Source organism: Elgaria multicarinata, chromosome 2 (genome assembly GCF_023053635.1).
Source record: "Elgaria multicarinata webbii isolate HBS135686 ecotype San Diego chromosome 2, rElgMul1.1.pri, whole genome shotgun sequence".
NCBI lineage: Eukaryota > Metazoa > Chordata > Lepidosauria > Squamata > Anguidae > Elgaria > Elgaria multicarinata.
In genome coordinates, this window is record NC_086172.1 from 2,557,432 (window position 1) to 2,579,301 (window position 21,870).

A 21,870-nucleotide genomic window follows, 5' to 3' on the forward strand; every position below is an offset into this window, starting at 1 on the left:
TGGAAACCCTTTTATTGCGGCTGATGACAACATCTTGCAAGCTTTGGCAAATCTTGGAAAAACAAGTGATATATCAGAGGACACGATGCTTTCTTTGGAAGCATTTATTTGCAGGGTATGCATACCAAGCACAAAGATTACTACCGTACTATTGGAAAATTTAGGCGGTGGCTTTTCACACAAAAGCAGGCAGTAGGTGAAAATCTTCCGCCCACAAGGCCATCGCTTAGACTAGCCATACAAAGAGCTCCCCTTCAAGCCATGGAATGGTATCAATGTGACAAAACACATCCGGACCTACCAGATCCTACTCATTTTGGGTGGCTGTGTGAAAATAGCCACCTAGTACCTGTTGCCTGCTGTACCCCTCCAGCACCCCAGACTGTACTTGAACTCATTAGGTGCAATTGTGCAAAAACAAGATGTAGTAGTACTCGTTGCAAGTGTACAGCTAATTTACTTCCATGTACAGAAATGTGTAGTTGTTTTGGTGATGAAGAGTTGTGTGAAAATAATGTTGATACTTGAGAACCAGTTTTTGACACTTATAAAAGTGAAGATAGTGAAATAGATGAAGATGTACCCCTTGTTTAACCATGATGTTTTTATTTAAATTATATGTGGATAAATGTTCAGATTACATACTGTTCCTATTGTATTAATTGATTACTAATAAATTATTACTTTTTGGATTAATATGATCATTATTTTTTTAATAAAAAACAACCTTTAACTTGTATGCTAACAAAAAAATAATTGAAATAGGATGAAATCAAACAAAGATACAAAGGGCCCAAAATTCACTAATATTTTCATTTTAATTTTTTTTTACAAAAAAATGGTTAGTTGTACATGGAAAATGGGTAGATACCAAAATAAAGAACTTAAAAACCCTGTAATCTGTAAAAAAATTTTTTAAAAAAATCGGTTGATAATTAACAGAGTTATGAGTAAATACATGATACGGGATACAAATTGCTGCCATTTTGAAATGACGCCATTTTGAAAGTGGCACCAAGGCATTTCGGTATCTCCACATATATAGAAACAAGAAAAAACGGTGCCTTGCTTTCTTCATGAAGTTGCACATGGGATGACACATGGTCTTTGACTACCTGGAGAGTTGAACTCATTCGAAGAAATTAGGTGTTCCTTGACCATTTGTTTATCAATCTCAAACTGCAATCCTGCTCCCTCAACTTGTGCTTCACTTTTGGGAGAAGACTGAGCCAAAGTAGGAATTGAGCACTTCAGCCTTTTCTTTGTCCTCTTTTATCAATTTGCTATCCTCATTAAGCAGTTGAACCACCATTTCTTTCCTCTCTTTTACTACTCACGTATCTGAAGAAAGCCTTTTTATTGCTTTTAGCATCCCTTGCTAAACATGACGCACACCTCAAACCATCCTCCTTATGCTATTTCTCCCTCAATATTCCATTCTTTTCCAAACTACTTTTAAGGCAGCTTTTTTTGGGTGCTTGTAGTTTCTATACCCTACAAAGACATGCATGTTCTAACCGAGTTTTATAACACGAGTGGTGTTAGATAACTCCTAGCAGTAGGAGTGGCTTTAAAGCTTTTTCCACCCCCAACTTTCTTTCTCCTCCTCTCGTTCCCTTCTCTTTCCTCGCACTGATTATCAAAGGATTTGTGGACAGAACCCCTTCTTGCCTGCTTCCTTTCTCTTTGTTCTTGCATGACAGCACCTCACAAAATACCTCCTTGCTACCATCACTGTGGAAAGAGCAGGGAATGAGAGGGGATGTAGGAGAGAGACGTGTGGCAGGGCAAGGAGGGGCAGCAGCAGCAGCAGCAAGGGGCTGTTTTGCTGAACGGCATCATGTGACAGGGAGTGAGAAAGGAAAATAGCACTGGGGGTGAGGGAGGTTTCCTCACCAGTTGGCAGGCTGAAGGCATGTGCAGAGGAGGAGGAGGAGGAGGAGGCTGAAGTAGCTTGAAGGCAGCCCCTATCCCGTGCAGAACTTATGCCCCTGCTGCCTCCTCTGTGATTTTGGGGTGGGGGTGGGGGGCTACTTCTCTGACTGACCTCTGAATGGTTATTTTTAGACCTTTGTTGCTGTGCACCATTGATGGTGTGTATTCTGTCAGCTGACGCAGCAGCTCATTCCTCCCACTTTTAATGCAATTGAAGCTCTACAAAGCAACAAGGTAGCACACACATGCATTAAAAGTGACACAGCTTTGCTCATGTGACCTTTCAATCTCCTCCTTGTCCTGCAATTTTGTGTGGCCCTCTATCATGCTATGAAAATGGTGGACACTGCACCATATTCAGTAGTTGACTATGTTTTGAAGAAATATTGCCATAACACTGATAACGCACTCTAGTGCAGATCTCCACCAAGTAATTTGTCCACATCATCAGACTCCATAAGCTATGAAATCTGTCCAGAACAACATGAAGAGACAGAACCCTAGAACCATCCATCTTGAATTCTGTCAAACAATGGCATCGGGACCAGAACTAATGCAAGTGGTTTTGTCGGCAAAATGTAATGCGAATTGGTCACAGAATTACCTCCGAGGGTTCCATCTGATCTCCCCATCCTACAGAGACCAGACTTTTCAGCTCTCCCCTTTGAAACAGTTCCACTGGCCAACATTGTGCTGATACTGTGCATCGCCACAGACAATTGTACTGCAATAGTGTTCCAGCACAGAGTAGCAGCATGCAATTATCTCCCATTCTTCATTAAAGAAAGCATAGCTGCTTCTTAACACATCAAGGTTGAAAAACACACACATATGCATTCCATTTTATAATGATATTTTCATACCTTCAAACTCTGCAAAGATAATTAGATCATCATTTTTCAGATAATTCCTTCTCCTCAGCTGTGCATGTGAGATGAATTTACTCCATCCCCAGTCTTTACTCTGACTGCAATTGCATGAAGTATCAAAATTTCCAAGAACAGAGGGTTTCCCCCATCTGGAAGAGTGGTTTTTTCCTGCAAAATACCATTTGTATATTGTTTGTATTCTGTACATCGTTACAGTACACAAAAGCTCCCTGCTTGAGAAACAAGACTTGCTTAGACTTTTTAGTGCAGGAGCGATGAGTGGATGGATTGCCCCCAGGAGATTGGATTAAGGCAGTAATTCATGAAGTGTGTCCTCATATACAGTATCCAGGGACACAAGGAACTATGGGCACTATACTTCTCATCATAGTTACCATTAAAAGGTATTAACATTCTTTTTTCCAAATGTATCAAGTCAAGGCACAGAGAGGGGGAAAGCTCTAAGCATCATTAATAGTAGGGAATGTTCTAGATCTTGCCACACTCCCAATAACATAATCAGGAATGTGATGGGACCAATTCAGAAGGGGTCACTTCTAAATCAAATTAATTTAGGATGCCCTGCAGATACCCTCTAAATCAGTGGTCACGCCCCAAAAGTGGATTGCAAGATCAGTCCAGATGGGTCATGGCAAAAATATTTGCTGCCAAGTTGGGCAATTGTGAAATTATAAAAGTGGGTCCCATGTTGCAGGTTGGGATTCGAAGTTGGATCTCGGGTCTTGACCAAATCAGACAAAGTTGTGGAAAATGGGTGAGCCTATTGAATTAATCTAGGAGAAGAAGGGGGTCTCATCACATTCCCCACCCAAGTCTGCAGCTTGGCAGGATGTGGGGATCCCTGGTCCAGCTCTGCTCCTTGATATGCAAGTGGCATCTATGATGAACAGCACCTTTCCCCACTCCACATTTGCTTAATGTACATACTGCACCCTTTCCTGTGAAAGCTACCATGGCTACCATGATACACAGCCGGGTAGGGAGGCATTTGCAGCAGTTGTATTTGGATAGATGTGTTTTGATTCATTGGATGTTAACTATTGCCTAGGTTTTAACTTTGGTCAGCTGTCCTGGGAACACATTACATAGTGATGAATGAATGAATGAATGAGATGAAACATGAACTGAATGAATGAATGAGACATCACAGAGGACAAGTCCAGTATCAAGGGCTGATGCCAGCAGGGGCCCACTGCCAACCTCTGAGCCTCCTGGCTCTTACTTGCAATCACGGTCTTCACCTGCCCTGTCTGAGCATGTAAATAGTGACAAGAATGTGTGCCATACAGCCTTCCCTGTGCCCCCTAGGCTAACCTGCAGCCTTCAGGTGTTGCAGAGGAGGATGGTTCCATCACCTGCGTTGAAAAAAGCTCCAATTGCCAGTCTCCTCAGTTTTTATACATGGAACTGGAGGGGTGCCATCTAGTTCTTCACCTTATGCAGTAAAATCTATTCAGTCCACCCTGCCGCCACTCATCACCCCTCTCCCTCTGCATGGCCATGTGGGCTGCGCCTAGCGGGGGGGGGCAAGGGAGTGAGCAGTAGTGCCAGTGGTGAGGCGGAGGGACATCGATTTGTAGTGGCAAACATGGACACAATTCCCTTAGCTGGTGATAGTGGCACACAAGTCAGGAGTTTTACTCCCAGCATACTATGCTATGTTGCACATGTTCCTGAAGCACAGCCAGGTGTTATGCATTTAAGCTGCTCATAGGGACAAGAATTTTCTTTATCGCTTGAGATGTACATGGGCAATTTTGCAGTTATAGTCACTGCCTCCTATGGAAGAAAAGGTAATACTGATTCCTCTTGGTTCCTCGATAATTTCTGTTCATGGATTACAGCATACCTGGGAAAACCTGAGTTGCATCTGTTGTGAAGCTTCTTTCTGAGGACATCCTTTCCCTGACATCAGGATCTTGGTCTAGCACAGTGATGGTGACCTGTCTGCCTAGAGCTGGCCACTCAAGAACACCATCATTTTCACCACTCATTAGATGAAAAAAAATGTGTGTGTAGTTTGCAAAGGCAGAATCATTCCGGCCACTGGGAGACAATGTTAAACCATAACCATAGCCTTCAGAACTGTAAAACCTGGGACTTTGTATGAAGTAGTCCTCAGGCATAGTTTTAAGAAGATGAGAGAAGTTGCGAATAAGCCATACTGCACTGGGGCATGGAGTTTCACTCAGGGTGAGGTCATCAATGGAAATTCCTCCAGATGAGTCATCAGGATTGCCTTTTAGTCCATGGAAGAGATACTTGAACTTTCTTTGTCCTTTGAGAGTCACATGAGCAATTTTCCAGTTATGGTCACTGTCTCCTATGGAAGAAAAAGAAAACACTATGATTTCCACATTAGCATATAATATAAGAATGATCACTATTTTTACAGTGCTCATTGGTTTAAGCATCAGCACTTTGAATTTTTTCCAATAACACAGAATGATGGAGAAATCTCATTTGACTCTGGATATTCCTTGCAATACTGCGGCAGTGTCTAAAGTAATCTAGGAAATTAGCCATGTCAATTTTTTCAGCTATCACCTGCTTTTAATATTAATCAGAATTGTCCTTTAAACTATCCACTGAGTATGTATCACCTCCTAGAGGTTACTTAACAGGATTGTAATATCTATTTCTTTAACTCAGTTGCTGTGGTCCTAAGCCATTAACAAGTCAACATTGGGGGAGAGAGAGCTAGAATAAGTAAGACACCTCTTTTCTTAATTGCTCTGTATTCCTGGTCAGTTTGTGACATCCTCCACAGATGCCCTTCCTTACATTGCTCAGGGACATGGAAGCATTTGTAACATGGCTGCTTCCTCCAATGCCTCAGGGACATCACAAACCTGTGATAGAATGGGAAGGACTACTCATCAAGCCCAAAGTGTGGGAGGTTTCCATGTCCCTCACCCCTCTCATGTGATCCTATACTAATGGTGTGTCCTGGGAAGGAGATGTGCTGCAGCATCTCCTGAGCTGCTTGAGCGGATGTAGGAATGGCAACCCCAGTTTCTCAGGCTGTCACATCTACTTTCTTCACTCTGTTGGCCAAATTTAGAGCAGGCACACATAGGCCACAGCTAGACCTAAGGTTTATCCTGGGATGATCCAGGGTTCGCCCCTGCCTAAGCACTGGATCCCCTGTGTGTCACCTAGATGAACAAGTTTGACCCCTGGACGATCCAGGGATAAACCTTAGGTCTAGCTATGGCCTTAGTTTTCACAACTTGACTACCAAAATCTGCTTTAAAGAAGCATGAAATTCAGCTGCTGAACATGAGAGGTCTATACATAATCTTGCTGGCTATTCCAAAATGAAGAGAATATTGCCTCAATGGCAGGGCCTTCTCTGTAGCAGTACCTACCCCATGGAAAAACCCTCCCTCCTGCAGCTCAGGAGGCAGAAAATGTAACATCCTTTAAACACCTCCTGAAGACATACCTTTTCACACAAGCTTTCTCTAGACTGTAACTTATCTGGTTTTATATTCTCCTTTTAAAAAACTTTTGAAGTTTATTTTTTGGGAGGGATACTTGTATTTTATGGTTTTAATTGTGCACTGCCCAGAGAGCCTCAACTAATTGGGAGTATAAAAATGTAATAAATACATAAATAATCAACAAATAAATTATTGAAAGCTAATAAAACTGCTGATAACCAAATGGGCTATTAATTACAGACATATACCTTTTGTTTCCAGAGACCCAAGGAGGCATAATTAAAACCCTCTGTTTTTATGCCTGCCTGAAATGGCAGAAGCAGATTGGGGGGGGTGGCGGGGGGTGGAGGCAAGGAGGGAGGGGGACTGGCAACAATTTGCAAGGGCACTATTTTTTTTATTTATGCAATGGTTCAGCTTGGTGGGAAACAGACCATGGACATCCTCAAGTGTGGAGATCACACACATAGTTGTCTTCTTTCAACTATACACGCTGGATGGGGAATGCAGCCATGGTGAAACAGACATGTGTGTGTAGTCTTCCTATGTGACTTTGTACATATTTCCTGCATCTTTTTCCTGCATGAATTCAGAAGGTTTTTTTTTAAGATAGAAAGCTGATAAAAATTTTCTGTGTTTTAAGCCAATATGTGTAATGTCTGTACAAAGATACTCCAAAAATCTTTTATTAGTTTTCAAAATTACCTTGAAAAGTTTGAACTTTAACCAGTCTGCGAACTTTTCCAGTTCCATCATCCTTCTTAGTCCAGATGACAAGCCTGTCCCAGGGACTTCCTGTCATTTTAAAGAAGAACTGGAGACACTGTTGCTTCCTCTTTGGGTGCAGAATGCGGGATTCTAAGACAGCTGTTTCACCTCTCTTCCCGGAACTGGTATTAAAATGCATGAAGTGGCCACCATCTGAGAAAAAGAAGCTAGTGCTACTGAAGTAACATCATGCATAATTATACGTCCACTAGGCTCCTCTAAATGATTTATTGCATACTTGTGATTGGCCACTCACAATAGATTACAAGTCTTTTCTACATTCCTGTGGCAACCGTTGGAAATTCCACCATAAAAAGAACTATTTTTAAAGTGGTAACATCTGAAAAAAGTGGGATCTTCCACCATTAGATGGTGCTGTCTCAATGGAAGTGAACAGAGCACGCTTAAAGGAGAAGTATTCAGTTCAAACCACATGGTTGCCTCTCTCCGCCCCATGTAATGCTTAACAATTGTGCCAAAAACCAGGAAGCACAAACACCCCAGGTAAGCAATGCAATTTCCCCCACTCTCTCTCTTGTATTTCACTATCATTTTTTCTCTCCCTCTTAAAAAAGCGGTGAATATATAACATGGGGGCCCAAGTTTGACAAAGGGCATGTTCACAGACTGAAACTGACAAGATTCATTTCCTCCTCAAAGAGGACCCTGGAAACTATGGTTCTGTGAAGGGGGTATTTATTAAATTTATATACCGCCCCATAGCTGAAGCTCTCTGGGCGGTTTACAAAAGTTAGGGGATTATCTGGACACTAACCAAACTACAACTCTTAGGATTCTTTGTGGAAAACCATGATTGTTAAATAGGTACAGAACCATAGTTCAAGAATTTGTAGTACAGATAGGGCTTTTAAAAACAAGTTATGGTATGAACAGTCATTTATATTGCAGCCCAATTTGCTGAGAGGTTACATTCCCAATCAAAAATGCTATCAGGTAGAGTTATCAACTTTTTTAAAAAATGACAGACGCTTTTAAACACCCAATAGAAAATCAACTGGGCTTGTAAATGCTAACACATGGCCTTTGTCCTCTGTTACAGCATAGGGCTTACAAATCATATTTCTGCTTTGGCAGCTTTGGTCTTTCTTTAATGATATGAATTATCAGAAATCAACCGAAATATCCAGAATTGACCTTGCTTGCATTAATGAGACCTGGGTGGTTAAGCTGGGAGGAGTCAGACTTTCCTCACTCCACTCAGTATAGCCCCAGCACTGACTCGAGGTTGGAGAATGGAGGGTCACAGTGGTCTATTTGACTTCCATCTTTTATCTCTAGGCTTATTTTCTGACTGATATGGCTGCACTCTTATTACAGCCCAGATTATATTATTATTATTATTATTATTATTATTATTATTATTATTATTATTATTATTTATTTATTTATTTATTTATATAGCACCATCAGTGTAATTGATGGTGCTATATAAGTGTAGATCACTTTACAAGATGCAGAGATGATCCAGGCAGTTGTCACAATGACTTCTAAGTACCCTCTCCCTCTGACCAGAGCCTGTGTGACTCCTTTGTATAAAACTCAACTGAGGACAAAGAAGCAAGATGGATGCTAGAACTCAGGTGAAGGAAGATTAATGCCAACTTCGACTGAACACAAGTTAGAGCTCAGAATCAAGGTTATTCTCTGATAGTAATTGTGGCATAAAGATACGGTACAGCATTCTATAGTGCACCATGACAAGTTTGCAAGTCATTTTGAAGATGAAACTGTTCACATCTATCACAACCTGGATTTCACAGTTAATACAGTTCTGTTAGTGGAGGTGTCCAGAACACCATCTAGCCCTGTTTTATTGGATGATTTTCAGTTATTGTGGCCTAAGGATGTAGACAACATGCTTGGCCTACTCTAGTTGACCCTTGCTTTTTTTGGCTTATTACATCTATTAAGGAGAGGGTGTCCAGCTATATCCAAGAGGTTGCAAAGTCCTCCTTGAGAGAAAGGACAGTGCCAGCCTCTTTAAAAGAGGCTATCTTAAAGCCACTTCTGAAGAAACCCAACTAATTTTTTCCTTGGTTGATAGGGTGAGTGAAGAGGAGATAAAATTGTGGGATAAATATTTTTATTGCTTTGAATTTATTGACAGGTTTGTGTATAGCCTACACTAGAGAAAGTACTTGGCATGCAATTTCTGCTGCAGAACCTGTGGCCCTCCTGATGTTGCTGGAGTCTAATTCCGTCAGCCTTAGCCAGTCTGGCCAATGGTGAGGGATAATGGGAGTTGTAGCTCAATAAGATCTGATTTGCCCTGGGCAAAGGAGGTAATGCTTTTGCAGACAAAAAGAAAACCCATTTAACCATTCTTGAGTGAAACCCATTGTAAGGGGAAGGCAAGGGTTAACCTGTTCCTAGAGCATGGCATGACTTTTAACTTTGTTTTATGATCTTATTTTTTATGGTTTTAGAGAAGAACTGATAAGAAATGCAGATGCATGTGGGAAGCACCGGAATGGAGAAGTTGTAACTGTCTAACGGCCTTGAGCGATGAGCCAGGCGGCCCGGGGTGTGAAAAAAACACCATCCATCTAATTGGGGAGGGAGGAAGTTTGGAGCCTGGGGGAAGGGTATAAAAGAGGTTGGGGAGAAGCTGGGGGGTGTCTGCTGTCGGCCGAAAAGGAGACCGGTGATGTATGTAACCTGTGATAGATTTTAGCTTGTGGTGTTGGGTTCTATTAGTGTGCATGTATTTGTGGATTTAAAAAAAAACCAGTGTTCCTACTCTTCTCCTAATAAAAGGTCTAAAACCTCATATTGTGTGAGCTTGGAGTGTCTTCCCGAGGTTCCGTGCTGAATCCAGTGTGTAAAAAGACAGGTTGCTTACCTGTAACTGTAGTTCTTCGAGTGGTCATCTGTGCAGTCACACATATGGGCTCTGCGCCTGCGCGGGACCAGGTTCGGAAACTTCTATAGCTGAAAACGTTTTAGGCGGAAACCCCTCCCCCACCGTCCACTGAGCATGCTCAGGGGTTCCCGCCTAATCCCCTCAGTTCCTGAAACCGCCTAAACAGTCTCACTGAGGAGAACCACCAGGTGATCAAAAAATAATAACACCATAGTGGGGACGGTGGGAGGGCTGTGTGACTGCACAGATGACCACTTGAAGAACTACAGTTACAGGTAAGCAACCTGTCTTTCTTCTTCGTGGTCTCTGTGCATCACACATATGGGCGAATAACAAGCTGACTACCCGGAGGTGGGTGGTGTCAGGTGATGGATGAAAATTCAACAGATTGCCGATAAGACGGCACGCCCCAAAGCGCAGTCTCTACACGCTCTGATGTCCAGACGGTAGTGACTGGCAAAAGTCAGAGGTGTCGACCAGGTATCCGCTTTGCAGAGGTCCGGTATGGCAATACCTCTTTCAAAAGCTGTAGCAGTGGCCCCTCCTCTGGTGGAGTGAGAGCGCACTTTCCCCTTCAGCGGGGGGCCAGCAAGTTCATAGGCTAATTTAATAGTCTGAAAAAACACAAGCAGATATTCTCTGCGGAGATGCTTGGAGTACCTTTTGTTTGACCTATAACAAACAAAAAATCTTAGGGATCTCCGGAGAGTCACTGTTCTGTCCAGCGTATGTAGTGTTGACTCAAGAAGAGTTGTCGGCGCAAGGAAAAAGCTTGGCAGAGTAAAATCCTGCCCAAGGTGAAAGGAGAAACAACCTTTGGAAAAAAGCTGGGTCCGGTCTAAGGACCACTTTGTCGGCATGAAAACCCATATAAGGTGAGTCCATACGGAGTCCACTCTGATGCACGTCTAGCAGACATTATGGCAACAAGGAATGCCACATTAAAAGTCTGTAAACGCAAATCTGTCTTTGCCAACGGTTCGAAAGGCTTGGCAGGCAGTGCTTTGAGCACCACGGGAAAGCTCCATTGCGGAACAAAGGGACGAAGGGGTGGAACTGTATTTTTCATCCCTTTCATAAAGCGCTTAACCAGTAGATGAGTGAAGACCGAACAGCCCTAAATCCATAAATGTGAGGCAGAATCGCTGCCAGATAAACTCTAAGTGAGGAAACTTAAGGCCTCTTTTAACAAGGAAAAAGGGAAAGTGAGGATGGTAGAAATAGGCTCTGAAAGGGGTTTCTCATTCCTGCTTAGTGCAAAGGAGGAGTGAGCTTCCCATTTGGTAGCATACGATTTTCTAGTCGCTAGTTTCTTAGCTGCTAGAATTATGTCCCATATATCAGGGGGTAAGGATTGACAGTCTAACATTGTGGTTTTTACTATGAAGTCCAGAGAGCTCAATAAATTGAGGATTACTCCCACTGCCTTCGATAGCATCCTCTTCTAAGATGCCACTAGAAGCCAGTTGTCTAAATATAGGTAGACTTTCACCCTGTGTAGGCAATGAACTGCCATATATTTTGCAAACATTCGGTGGGCTGTGCTTAGGTCCATAGACGCACCCAAACTGGGACATATCGGTACCTATGATAAACCCAAGGTACCTCTGGCGAGTGTTCTGAATGGCTATATGGAAGTATGCATACTTATGTGTATGGGGCAAAACCTACTCCCTTCTTGAGGAGCAGCATTAAGAAAGACAGTGTGTCATCCGTAATTTGCTGGTTCGGGATGAGCAATGAGACTGAACAATCCTTCACCATCAGATGGGAGGTCCTCAATCTAGTTCACGGAGTGAGACCTGCTAATCATAGGTATGCTAATCATAGGTATGCATGCAAAGCGCCAGAGCGCGCACCATCGCTCTCAACTCACAGGGAAGTGACGGGTCATGTTAAGTTGCTGACAAGAGGAAAAGTTGTATCTGGAGATCATAACTAGATAGTGTATGACTCTGGGGCCCAAAGCAGATGAATATGTTCTGAAAACTCCCCTTGGGGCTAACTGAACTAATGTAGAATTGGAACACGGATGCATAAAGAAAAAACCCCATGTCCATTACTGCACTTTAAAGATTCTGCACTTTCCAATGTCAGAGCCATCAAAGAAGGGCCCTTCCAGGAATTCTTAACTGTCAGAAGCAGTGCTGGGAGGAAAAATATCGACACTGGAGTTGGCTTCTCAGTACATACTGCATGAGATACAAAATCCTGCACTTTATTTTCCTAGTTATGTGTCTCAATACCAAGCCTGGTCATCCTCAATGACCGGGAAGTGGTATAAGTCCTCCAAAGGAGGTTCTGCCCTGTGTAGGTGATGCAGAAGAGAGCAATGTTGAGACCGACTGATAGTCCTCAAAGGATTGAAGGGAATCAGGTCTATTCTTATGCTCTAACTCATCTTCCCCAAGTTGATCTCCTAATGTCCCATGGAATGGGGGTGGAATGGGGAAGAGCTAAGTAATTGTGCTGACGCATTGTGGCTGTAACAGCTGAGCCCTGTGTATCGGTCGCAATGACAGTGATCACGGTTGTACGTATCCCCATCACGGTACTAAAGCCAGTATCCATGCTTGTATGGTATTCTCAGGAGACGTGGCCCATTTAACATTGTGTGCCCTCCTCTTCCAAGGGGGGGGGGAGAGCCCCAAGAATGATGACATCAGACATCATGGTAATAAAACGCTCTCCATTGAAAGCAAAGCACTCAGAGCGTAGAGACTCTGGAATGGGGACCTTGAAATTGGTGGTTAGCTTGCAAGGTATACACTGCCTGATGTGGTGGACAGATGTCCATTGGCTTTGGAGGGGAGAGATATTACATCTCACCCTCTGACATTGAAGCTGCATGCGAGATGCCCTCTTGGTATCAAGAGTCTCAGCGTTTGTACCAAAGAGCTATTAACATTATTGTTATGTTATTGTCATTTTCAGTACCAAAAATTTCAACCTTGGTACCAAAAAAGCCAGTTATGTTCATTGCCAGTGTCAGCATAGAGAACTCCAGCGTCTGCATTGTAGATGCTAGTTATGTAATTGCCACTGTTGGTATAGAGGGCTCCAGTCTGTACCGAAGAAGCTACATTGTTGCCAGTCTCGGCATTGAGGGATTCATTCTCGGTACCGAAGAAACTAGTTATATTGTTGCCAGACTCGGTATCGAGAGGCTTCTGGCTCCGCACTGAAGAAGCTAGTTATATTGTTTCTCGGTATTGAGAGCAGTCTAGGTACCGAGAGGTCACAGGCTAGGCACTGAAGAAGCTAGTTATATTGTTGCAAGTCTCGGTATCGAGAGGCTTCAGTGTACTGAAGAACATAGTTATTGTTGCTACCGAGGAGGCCAGCCATGGGGACTCTAACAGTAGTGGTTAGATCTGGCTTCCATCGAACGGCAGATCCTCTATGCGGGTGCGTGCCTGCTGGGACAGCCCTGCGGACCTCAGCTACGCATGCCTTCGTAGCGCAATGGAAACTACCATGGCTTTGAGGCGCAGTCCGTAGCGTGGCGTGCTGTATTAAGCTATTGTCGAGAAAGTCTCATAGCCTCAATACAAAAACATCTGCCAGTTCCCTTTGGTCATCTGGCAAGAATCAGGAGAGAGATGTAATATTCCCCCATAAAAAGAGCTTACGTTTTGCCATTGTGGCTTGGTAATTATGCACACAAAGGGATAAAGCTGTAGAAGAGTATACTCTTCTCCCCAGGCCGTGCAACCTACGGCCTTCTTTGTCCACTGGTGCATTATTTGTATGTAAATAGGAACGGGACAATTTAGTCCTGCATCTTATAAATATATGTTGTCTAGCCTCCTCGACATTGTGGCATAGAGGAGGGCAGCTTCCATGATTGTTGTGCTGTGCGCAGCAGCACAGGCAAATATGGAATAGCCACTGGGGTTGATGACCCACAGTATACATCATCGTAAACTGGGTCATTAAATTTCTCTATAGGTTGGGATATTTGAGCCCCTAGGGACCTTGCCATTCTTTGTACCTTATCAGTAAAGTGTGCTAAGTCCTCTGAAGGGGACACCACGTCTGCAGTGACCACGAGGTCATCTGGTGGTGATGTATCTTGTGAGGAGTCCGATTGGTAATCCTCCTCCGATGGAACATCCAGTCCCATGTCTGATGTAGGCAACGTTTGCAATTGGAGGGTGGTTGGCGGAAACATGGGTACGGCTCGTGTTGCCGTTCCTACGGATACTGATAATAGTAATCTTGGTGCCTTCTGTGTCTCCAATCCTCGTAATACGGAGGATACTAGGGAGGTTGCCAATCAGCGTAATAGTCCCACATTCTTGGAGGGGACAGATGTCGCTCGTCATAGGTCATATATTGAGGACCTGAATGAGCTAAAGCCGGTGAACGACCCCGGTCGTACCTGTAAGGAGGCGTATGTCAGTATCGATAGCCTTCGGTATCGACCGGCGGTTGCTGGTGAGGCGTGTGTCGGTATCGATAGCCTTTGGTATCGACCAGCGTTTGCTGGGGCACTTGTCGGTAACAACGTCCGTCGGTATCGATGGGCTGTGGTTCCTCTCAGTACCGAGGGGAACTGGGACCCCGATCAGGTACGGTATTATCCAGGGAGGAACCTCTAATTTCGCCTTCCGAAATCGATGCTCTTACGCTGGGATCATCTGTCGGTACCGTGATGATCTGCAGCGGAGAAAGTATCGGTGAGCCGATACCATGCCCTGCCTGGGGCGGAGAATTCGATACCGGTGGTGCGGATGGTGTCGCCCATCTCGGTATCGAAAATGGTCTAGGTAGCGATAGCCTCGGTATCGGGCTTATCGGTTCTGGAGGAGACCTTTGCAATGAAAGGCTCGACATCGGGCTCCTGTGCCCTGTCAGATGCCTCGGTACCGAAGTGCTTGGTACCGGGCTCCTCGGTACTGACAAAGTCGGTTTCAACGGGTTTTTTTCTTCCCATTTTCCGTCTTAAGTTTGCTCTTTTCTTTCTGGGGTTGTCAGCCCCAGAATGCTCTCTCACTCTCTTAGAAATCTTCTTTGCCGCCTTTGTTGATGTGGCTGAGAGGAGGAAGGGGGAACCGATAAGGCTTCACTCCGCGCGGGAGGAGGTTGGGGCATAGACTCCATTATAATAGGAGATTTGGAGCGTCGAGATCCTCTCGGTACCTCCACTGCCTCCAACGCCTTTTTTCAGAACAACGCCCAAAGGCGGTCTGATCGGTTTTTTCTCGCTTGCCTCGAGAATTTTAGACAAAACACACAAGATTCCACAATGTGTGTCCCCCAAGCAAAGCAAACAAAGGGAATGTTCGTTGGTTAGCGTGATCTTCAGCCCGCAAACGGGGCACTTCTTGAAGAGGCCTTGATGTGCCATAAGCCACAAGGCTAACTAACAACAAACGAATTCTTTTTTTAAAATATATATATATATATATATATATATATATATATTAACTAAATAGAAAAGATTAGAAAACTGGAGAGAAAAGACAAGAAGGAAAATAGAATATTTTCAGCTGAGGTAAAGTATACCACACACGAGAAGTCTCCACAAGCTGTTGACCCTACAGGCGGTTGAAGAGAACTGAGGGGATTAGGCGGGAACCCCTGAGCATGCTCAGTGGACGGTGGGGGAGGGGTTCCCGCCTAAAACGTTTTCAGCTATAGAAGTTTCCGAAGCTGGCCCTGCGCAGGCGCAGAGCCCATATGTGTGATGCACAGAGACCAAGAAGAAGAACCAGTGGTTGCTGGCTCTCTTCCTTTACACCCATCACTCAGTTCAGACAGCTACCAAGATTTCTCTACTCGTTTTGTAGAGGTTTAAGTAAATGATTAAGTCACTGTAGTTTGTGCATTGCACAATTCATTATATTGCACATTTTCTCATATTTGCACATGCAGCTTACTTCTTTTCCTCTCTTTTCATATGACATTATCTTTAAACACCCAGGGCTCATCTACACCAAACAGGATATTCCACCATGAAAGCGGGATATAAAAGGCAGGAGCCACACTACTGCTTTATAGTGGCATTGAAGTGCACTGACAACTGTTGGGGCCCGTGGACACAGGACATAGACCGCTTTCATACTGCTTACATAGTGTGATATCCTATTTGGTGTAGATGAGTTCTCAGAGAGCCACTGTGGTATAGTGGTTAGAGCATTGGGCTGGGACTCGGGAGATCCAGGTTCTAGTCCCCCACTCAGCCATGGAAACCCACTGGTGACTTTGGACCAGTTGGAGACCTTAGCTAGACCTAAGGTTTATCCCAGGATCATCCCGGGGTTGTCCCTGCCTGCTCCCGGGATCCCCTGTGTGTCATTTACATGAACAGAGATGACCCTGGGATGATCCTGGGATAAACCTTAGGTCTAGCTAAGGCCACAGACTCTCAGCCCAACCTACCTCACAGGGTTGTTGTTGTGAGGATAAAATGGAGAGGAGGAGGATTGTGTATGCTGCCTAGGATTCCTTAAGGAGGGGGGAAAGGCAGGATATAAATGCAATAAAACAAATAAATAAATAAATAAATAAGCTCCATCTCCAGTCTGAAAATTGGACTTCAGTTTCTTACTTTTATTTATGACTAGCAAAATGCTCAACATGATGATGGGCTGGTTTGTGGATGGATCACTTAGTGCCCCTATGAATTATGTGTCAGTGCAACAAATGGGAATGGGGAATCCATTGGGGTGGAGTGGGGTGGGGGTGTCAGTTACATCTGCCCCAGACCTCAGGAAGACACAGCATTAAAATCAAGCCTGTCCTTATTTGTATATCCACAACTTGGTTACCTATGAAAATGATGATATATTGGAAACTGGGTATCTGCACATATGTGTCTGTTTAGTTTACCTTTGCACCATCCAATGAGGGTGTGGTCTTGTGCCAGAAGGTCACTCTTCTTATGAATCCAGTCAGTATCATCTCTGGTTTCCTGAACCATGCCACATATGTCAGCTGACTCAAAATCACATTGATCCAAAAGGGTGAGAGATGTTGCTGGGGGAGATATATATTATAGTAAATGGCATGTATTGAATGTCTAAATGGATGTACCTCTCCCACCTCTTTTTAATAAAAGGCAATCAATTTTAATCAATTTTATTCAAAGATGATTGTTACTTTTAGTCTGCAAATTCAAGATCACTGTCTGAATATGGACTTACTGCAGTTGTACATGCGATTGAGCCTCACTAGATCAAATGTGCTAAAATCCAAGCGTTGGCCAATAACGTAATTAAATTCAGGTATGTTGGAAGTAATTGTTGTTAAGCTTGCATTTTTACCAAATGAAAATGGACCATAGTGCATGATGGACTCATAATCATATGGAGTATTCAGGTCAATGAGATAGTTGTCATCATATTTTTTAAAGTTGTGTACTTGATCTATAAGAGAAATAAAAACATGATTATTTCCTGGAAATACTAATAAAAGGATCCCAGTCCATTTATTATCGTAAAATCTGATGATGGATCAGGCTGCCATGATTTAATTAAGACCATGATAATTTCTGATACAAACTTTTAACTCATAAGACATCTTTAGGGAGTCACCCTACAAACAAATAGATGTGAAGAAGATATAACCTGAAGTGATGTTGTGTGGTGTTCTTGGGCTACTAGAAGCCCTCCAACACTGGCTGCAGGATGATACATCACTGGAATATAGCAATTGAAGGATATAACTTGTTCAAAAAGAACAGAAGAAATAGAAAGGGAGGTGGAGTTGCACTATATGTTAAAAATACCTATCCCTGCACAGAAATACAGGTGGATCAGACTGGGAGCCCCATCGAGAGCACCTGGATTAAAATAAATGGGGCAAGGAATAAAAAGAACATGATAATCGGAGTCTACTACCGACCACCCAATCAAGGAGAAGGCAAGGACAAAACTTTTGAGAAACAAATTGCCAGTGTTTCAAGGAAGTGTGATGCAGTAGTGATGGGGGACTTCAATTACCCTGATATCTGTTGGAAGACAAATACTGCCAAAAGCCGCCCTTCCAAGAAATTCCTGACATGTGTACGTGATAACTTTCTCCTACAGAAAGTGGAGGAAGGAACTAGAGAATCGGCAATCCTTGACTTGATATTAACCAATAGGGATGACTTAGTGGATAAAGTGGCAGTTAGGAAGTTAAGAACTCTGGGGGAAAGTGACCATGTCATTCTTGAATTCATGTTTATAAAGGAGACAAAAGCTGAGTGTAGCCATACATGTACTCTGGATTTTAGGAAAGCTGATTTTAATAAACTCAGAACTATGATAAGTAAGGTCCCATGGCAAATGAACCTAATGAGAAATGGAGTGCAAGACGGGTGGGAGTATTTAAAAAAGGAAATTTTAAAGGCACAGTTACAAACAATTCCAACAAGGAGAAAAGATAGAAGACAACAGAGGAAACCAATGTGGCTCCACAAAAAGCTTAGAGATGACCTGTAAACAAAAAAGGATATATATAGGAAGTGGAAGGAAGGCCAGGCTACAAAAGAAGAATACAGACAGGTGGCAGAGAAGTGCCAAAATGGGTCAGGAAGGCTAAAGCTCAGAATGAGCTGAGATTAGCGAGGGATGCTAAAAGCAATAAAAAGGCTTTCTTCAGATACTTGAGTAGTAAAAGACAGAGGAAAGAAATGGTGGTTCAACTGCTTAATAAGGATGGCAAATTGATAACAGATGACAAAGAAAAGGCTGAAGTGCTCAATTCCTACTTTGCCTCAGTCTTCTCCCAAAAGTGGGTCTATGACCCCCCTGGAAAAAGTGAAGCAGAAGTTGAGGGGGCAGGATTGCAGTTTGAGACTGATAAACAAATGGTCAAAGAACACCTAATTTCCTTGAATGAGTTCAAATCTCCAGGGCCCAATGAACTGCATCCTAGAGTAATGAAGGAGCTAGCGGAAGAACTCTCAGAACCTTTGTCTATTATCTTTGCAAAATCATGGAAGATGGGTGAGGTGCCGGACGACTGGAGGAGGGCTAACATTGTCCCTATCTTCAAAAAGGAGGAACCTGGGAGCTACAGACCAGTCAATCTGACATCCATCCCTGGGAAAATTCTGGAGCAGATTATAAAGAAGTCAATCTGTAAACACCTTTGCAGTGATTACTAGAAGCCAACATGGATTTGTCAGGAACAAATCCTGTCAGACTAATTTGGGGCCTTCCTAGACGAGGCCTTAGCGCGCCTTCTGTCCCGGCTTCCCTGCTGTGCGTCCAGATGACGCACAGGGGAATCCGGAGACAGGCCGCGCTGAGGCCTTCTCCAACGCGCCATAAGCGAATTCGCTTATGGCGCGCCTTTTCCCCAGCTCCGGCCTGAGGCCGGAGCTGGGGAAGGTCTAGGGACTTCCGTGGCTTTTTGCGGCTAATCGCTTACTCACGAGTAGCCACAAAAAGCCGCGGACTGGCCACAGCGCTGAGCGCTGTGCCCATCGGCTGGGAAGATCCCGGGAGGGAAAAGGAGGGGAGATGACACAGGACAGACACACACACACGCACACACACACACACGGAGGGAAAAGGAGGGGAGATGACACAGGACAGACACACACACACACGGAGGGAAAAGGAGGGGAGATGACACAGGACACACACACGCACGGAGGGAAAAGGAGGGGAGATGACACAGGACACACACACACACACACACGGAGGGAAAAGGAGGGGAGACGACACACGGGACATGGAGGGAGAGAAAGATCAGGAAGGGATCAGGAGCGGATGGGGGGGGGTTTAACTAATAAAAAACCCTTACCTTCTCCGCAGTCTTCGGGCGCACGTGGCCCCTTTAAACTTTTTTAAAAATGGCCGGCGCTGCAGGGCTTCCGTCGTCCCTGCGCGTTGTGCGTCTAGGAGGCTGGGCGGCGCGCGTTAAAGTTTGCACGCCGTCGCCCCGCCTCCCTGCCGGCTTATCCCGGCAGGTCTAGCAAGGCCCTTGATCTCATTTTTTGATCGGGTAACCTCCTTTGTGGACTGTGGGAATGCTGTGGACGTCATATATCTTGACTTCAGCAAAGCTTTTGACAAAGTACCACATGACATTCTGATTAACAAACTAGCTAAAAGTGGGCTAGATGGAACAACTCTTAGATGGATTCACAGTTGGTTACAGAATCAGACTCAAAGAGTACTTATCAATGGAACCTTCTCAAACTGGGGAGAGGCAACGAATGGGGTACCGCAGGGATCAGTCCTGGGCCCAGTGCTCTTCAACATTTTTATTAATGATTTGGACGAGGAGGTGCAGGGAACGCTGATCAAATCTGCAGATGACACAAAATTGGGTGGGATAGCTAATACCCTGGAAGACAGAAACAAACTTCAAAGTGATCTTGATAGGCTGGAGTGCTGGGCTGAAAACAACAGAATGAAATTTAATAGGGATAAATGCCAAGTTCTACATCTAGGAAATAGAAACCAAATGCACAGTTACAAGATGGGGGATACTTGGCTCAGCAATACTACAAACAAGAAGGATCTTGGAATTGTTGTAGATCGCAAGCTGAATATGAGCCAACAGTGCAATATGGCTGCAAGAAAGGCAAATGCTATTTTGGGCTGCATTCATAGAAGTATAGCTTCCAAATCATGTGAGGTACTGGTTCCTCTCTATTCGGCCCTGGTTAGGCCTCATCTAGAGTATGCATCCAGTTCTGGGCTCCACAATTCAAGAAGGATGCAAATAGGCTGGAGCGTGTTCAGAGGAGGGCAACTAGGATGATCAGGGGTCTGGAAACAAAGCCCTATTAAGAGAGACTGAAAGGACTGGGCATGTTTAGCCTGGAGAAGAGAAGATTGAGGGGAGACAGGATAGCACTCTTCAAATACTTAAAAGGTTGTCACACAGAGGAGGGCCAGGATCTCTTCTCGATCCTCCCAGAGTGAAGGACACGGAATAACGGGCTCAAGTTAACGGAAGCCAGATTCCAGCTGGACATCAGGAAAAACTTCCTGACTGTTAGAGCATTACGACAATGGAATCAGTTACCTAGGGAGGTTGTGGGCTCTCCCACACTAGAGGCATTCAAGCGGCAGCTGGACAACCATCTGTCAGGGATGCTTTAGGGTGGATTCCTGCATTGAGCAGGGGATTGGACTCAATGGCCTTGTAGGCCCCTTCCAACTCTGCTATTCTATGATTCTGTAGCTAAAGTCCTTGTTAAGAGCAATCATGGTGCCAAGTTTCATCTCTTTATCTTTAAAAATAACATTTTTTAAAAAAAAATGTTTGAAAATCCTCAAATTTAAAAAAATTCCTAAAAATCAGTGAGTTAGACTCGATGGCCTTGTAGGCCCCTTCCAACTCTCCTATTCTATGATTCTATGATTCTATGACTAAATTCATTAGAAGACTGGCCTTCTGGGGAAGACTAGACTGTCACTGGGCAGTGCAAAGGTAAACTAAACTGGAGGCCCCAGTTCCAAATTTTATATCAGCCATGAACTCACTGATTTTACATTTTAGAAAAAGGCACTAGAAGTTTTTCCTCCAGAACCAGAATTGGAGCCTAAATCCTTCCATAAATAAATCTATTACTGGTGTTTCCCCCCAAGAATTTTTACGAAGGGAAAAATGGTTTTTATGTTGTTGCTATTGTAAAATGTTTGGCAGTTGGAAACCCTTGGTGATGTCACCTAGAATGCTACTAGTAGATCCCAATCTACCTTATTACAACTTCTGCTTAAAATTTGGACATTCATTTTTCAAGAATGATTCCAGGGTAATGAAAAGGATTGATATTTTCAAACGGCACTGTTTAGCTAAATGTAATTGACTGAGTCACAGATGCAAGGGCTGCATCCAGGAGAGGCATTGTTGGATACTTGCCAAAAGCCTGCAGCCCAGCAGGGGCCTACCTTGGCAGAATTATTATTTATTATTTATTTTATTTATTTATTCACAATGTTTGTATACCACTCCATATCCAGAGTAGATTCTGGAGCAGTGAGGAGTCTGC

At 43.8% G+C, this 21,870-nt stretch overlaps 1 protein-coding gene across 1 annotated transcript in view; it reads right to left on the reverse strand.

The window, feature by feature from the left end:
* MEP1A (meprin A subunit alpha) overlaps positions 1-21,870 on the reverse strand; it is a 58,495-nt gene that overhangs the window by 19,111 nt on the left and 17,514 nt on the right. The window contains exons 8-13 of the mRNA XM_063115918.1: positions 17,075-17,296; positions 16,761-16,907; positions 6,977-7,192; positions 4,675-5,148; positions 3,019-3,034; positions 2,799-2,953 (exon numbers count right to left, since the gene is read on the reverse strand). Of these exons, the coding sequence (XP_062971988.1) occupies positions 2,799-2,953; positions 3,019-3,034; positions 4,675-5,148; positions 6,977-7,192; positions 16,761-16,907; positions 17,075-17,296 (1,230 nt within the window). The remainder of the gene's footprint in view (positions 1-2,798; positions 2,954-3,018; positions 3,035-4,674; positions 5,149-6,976; positions 7,193-16,760; positions 16,908-17,074; positions 17,297-21,870) is intronic.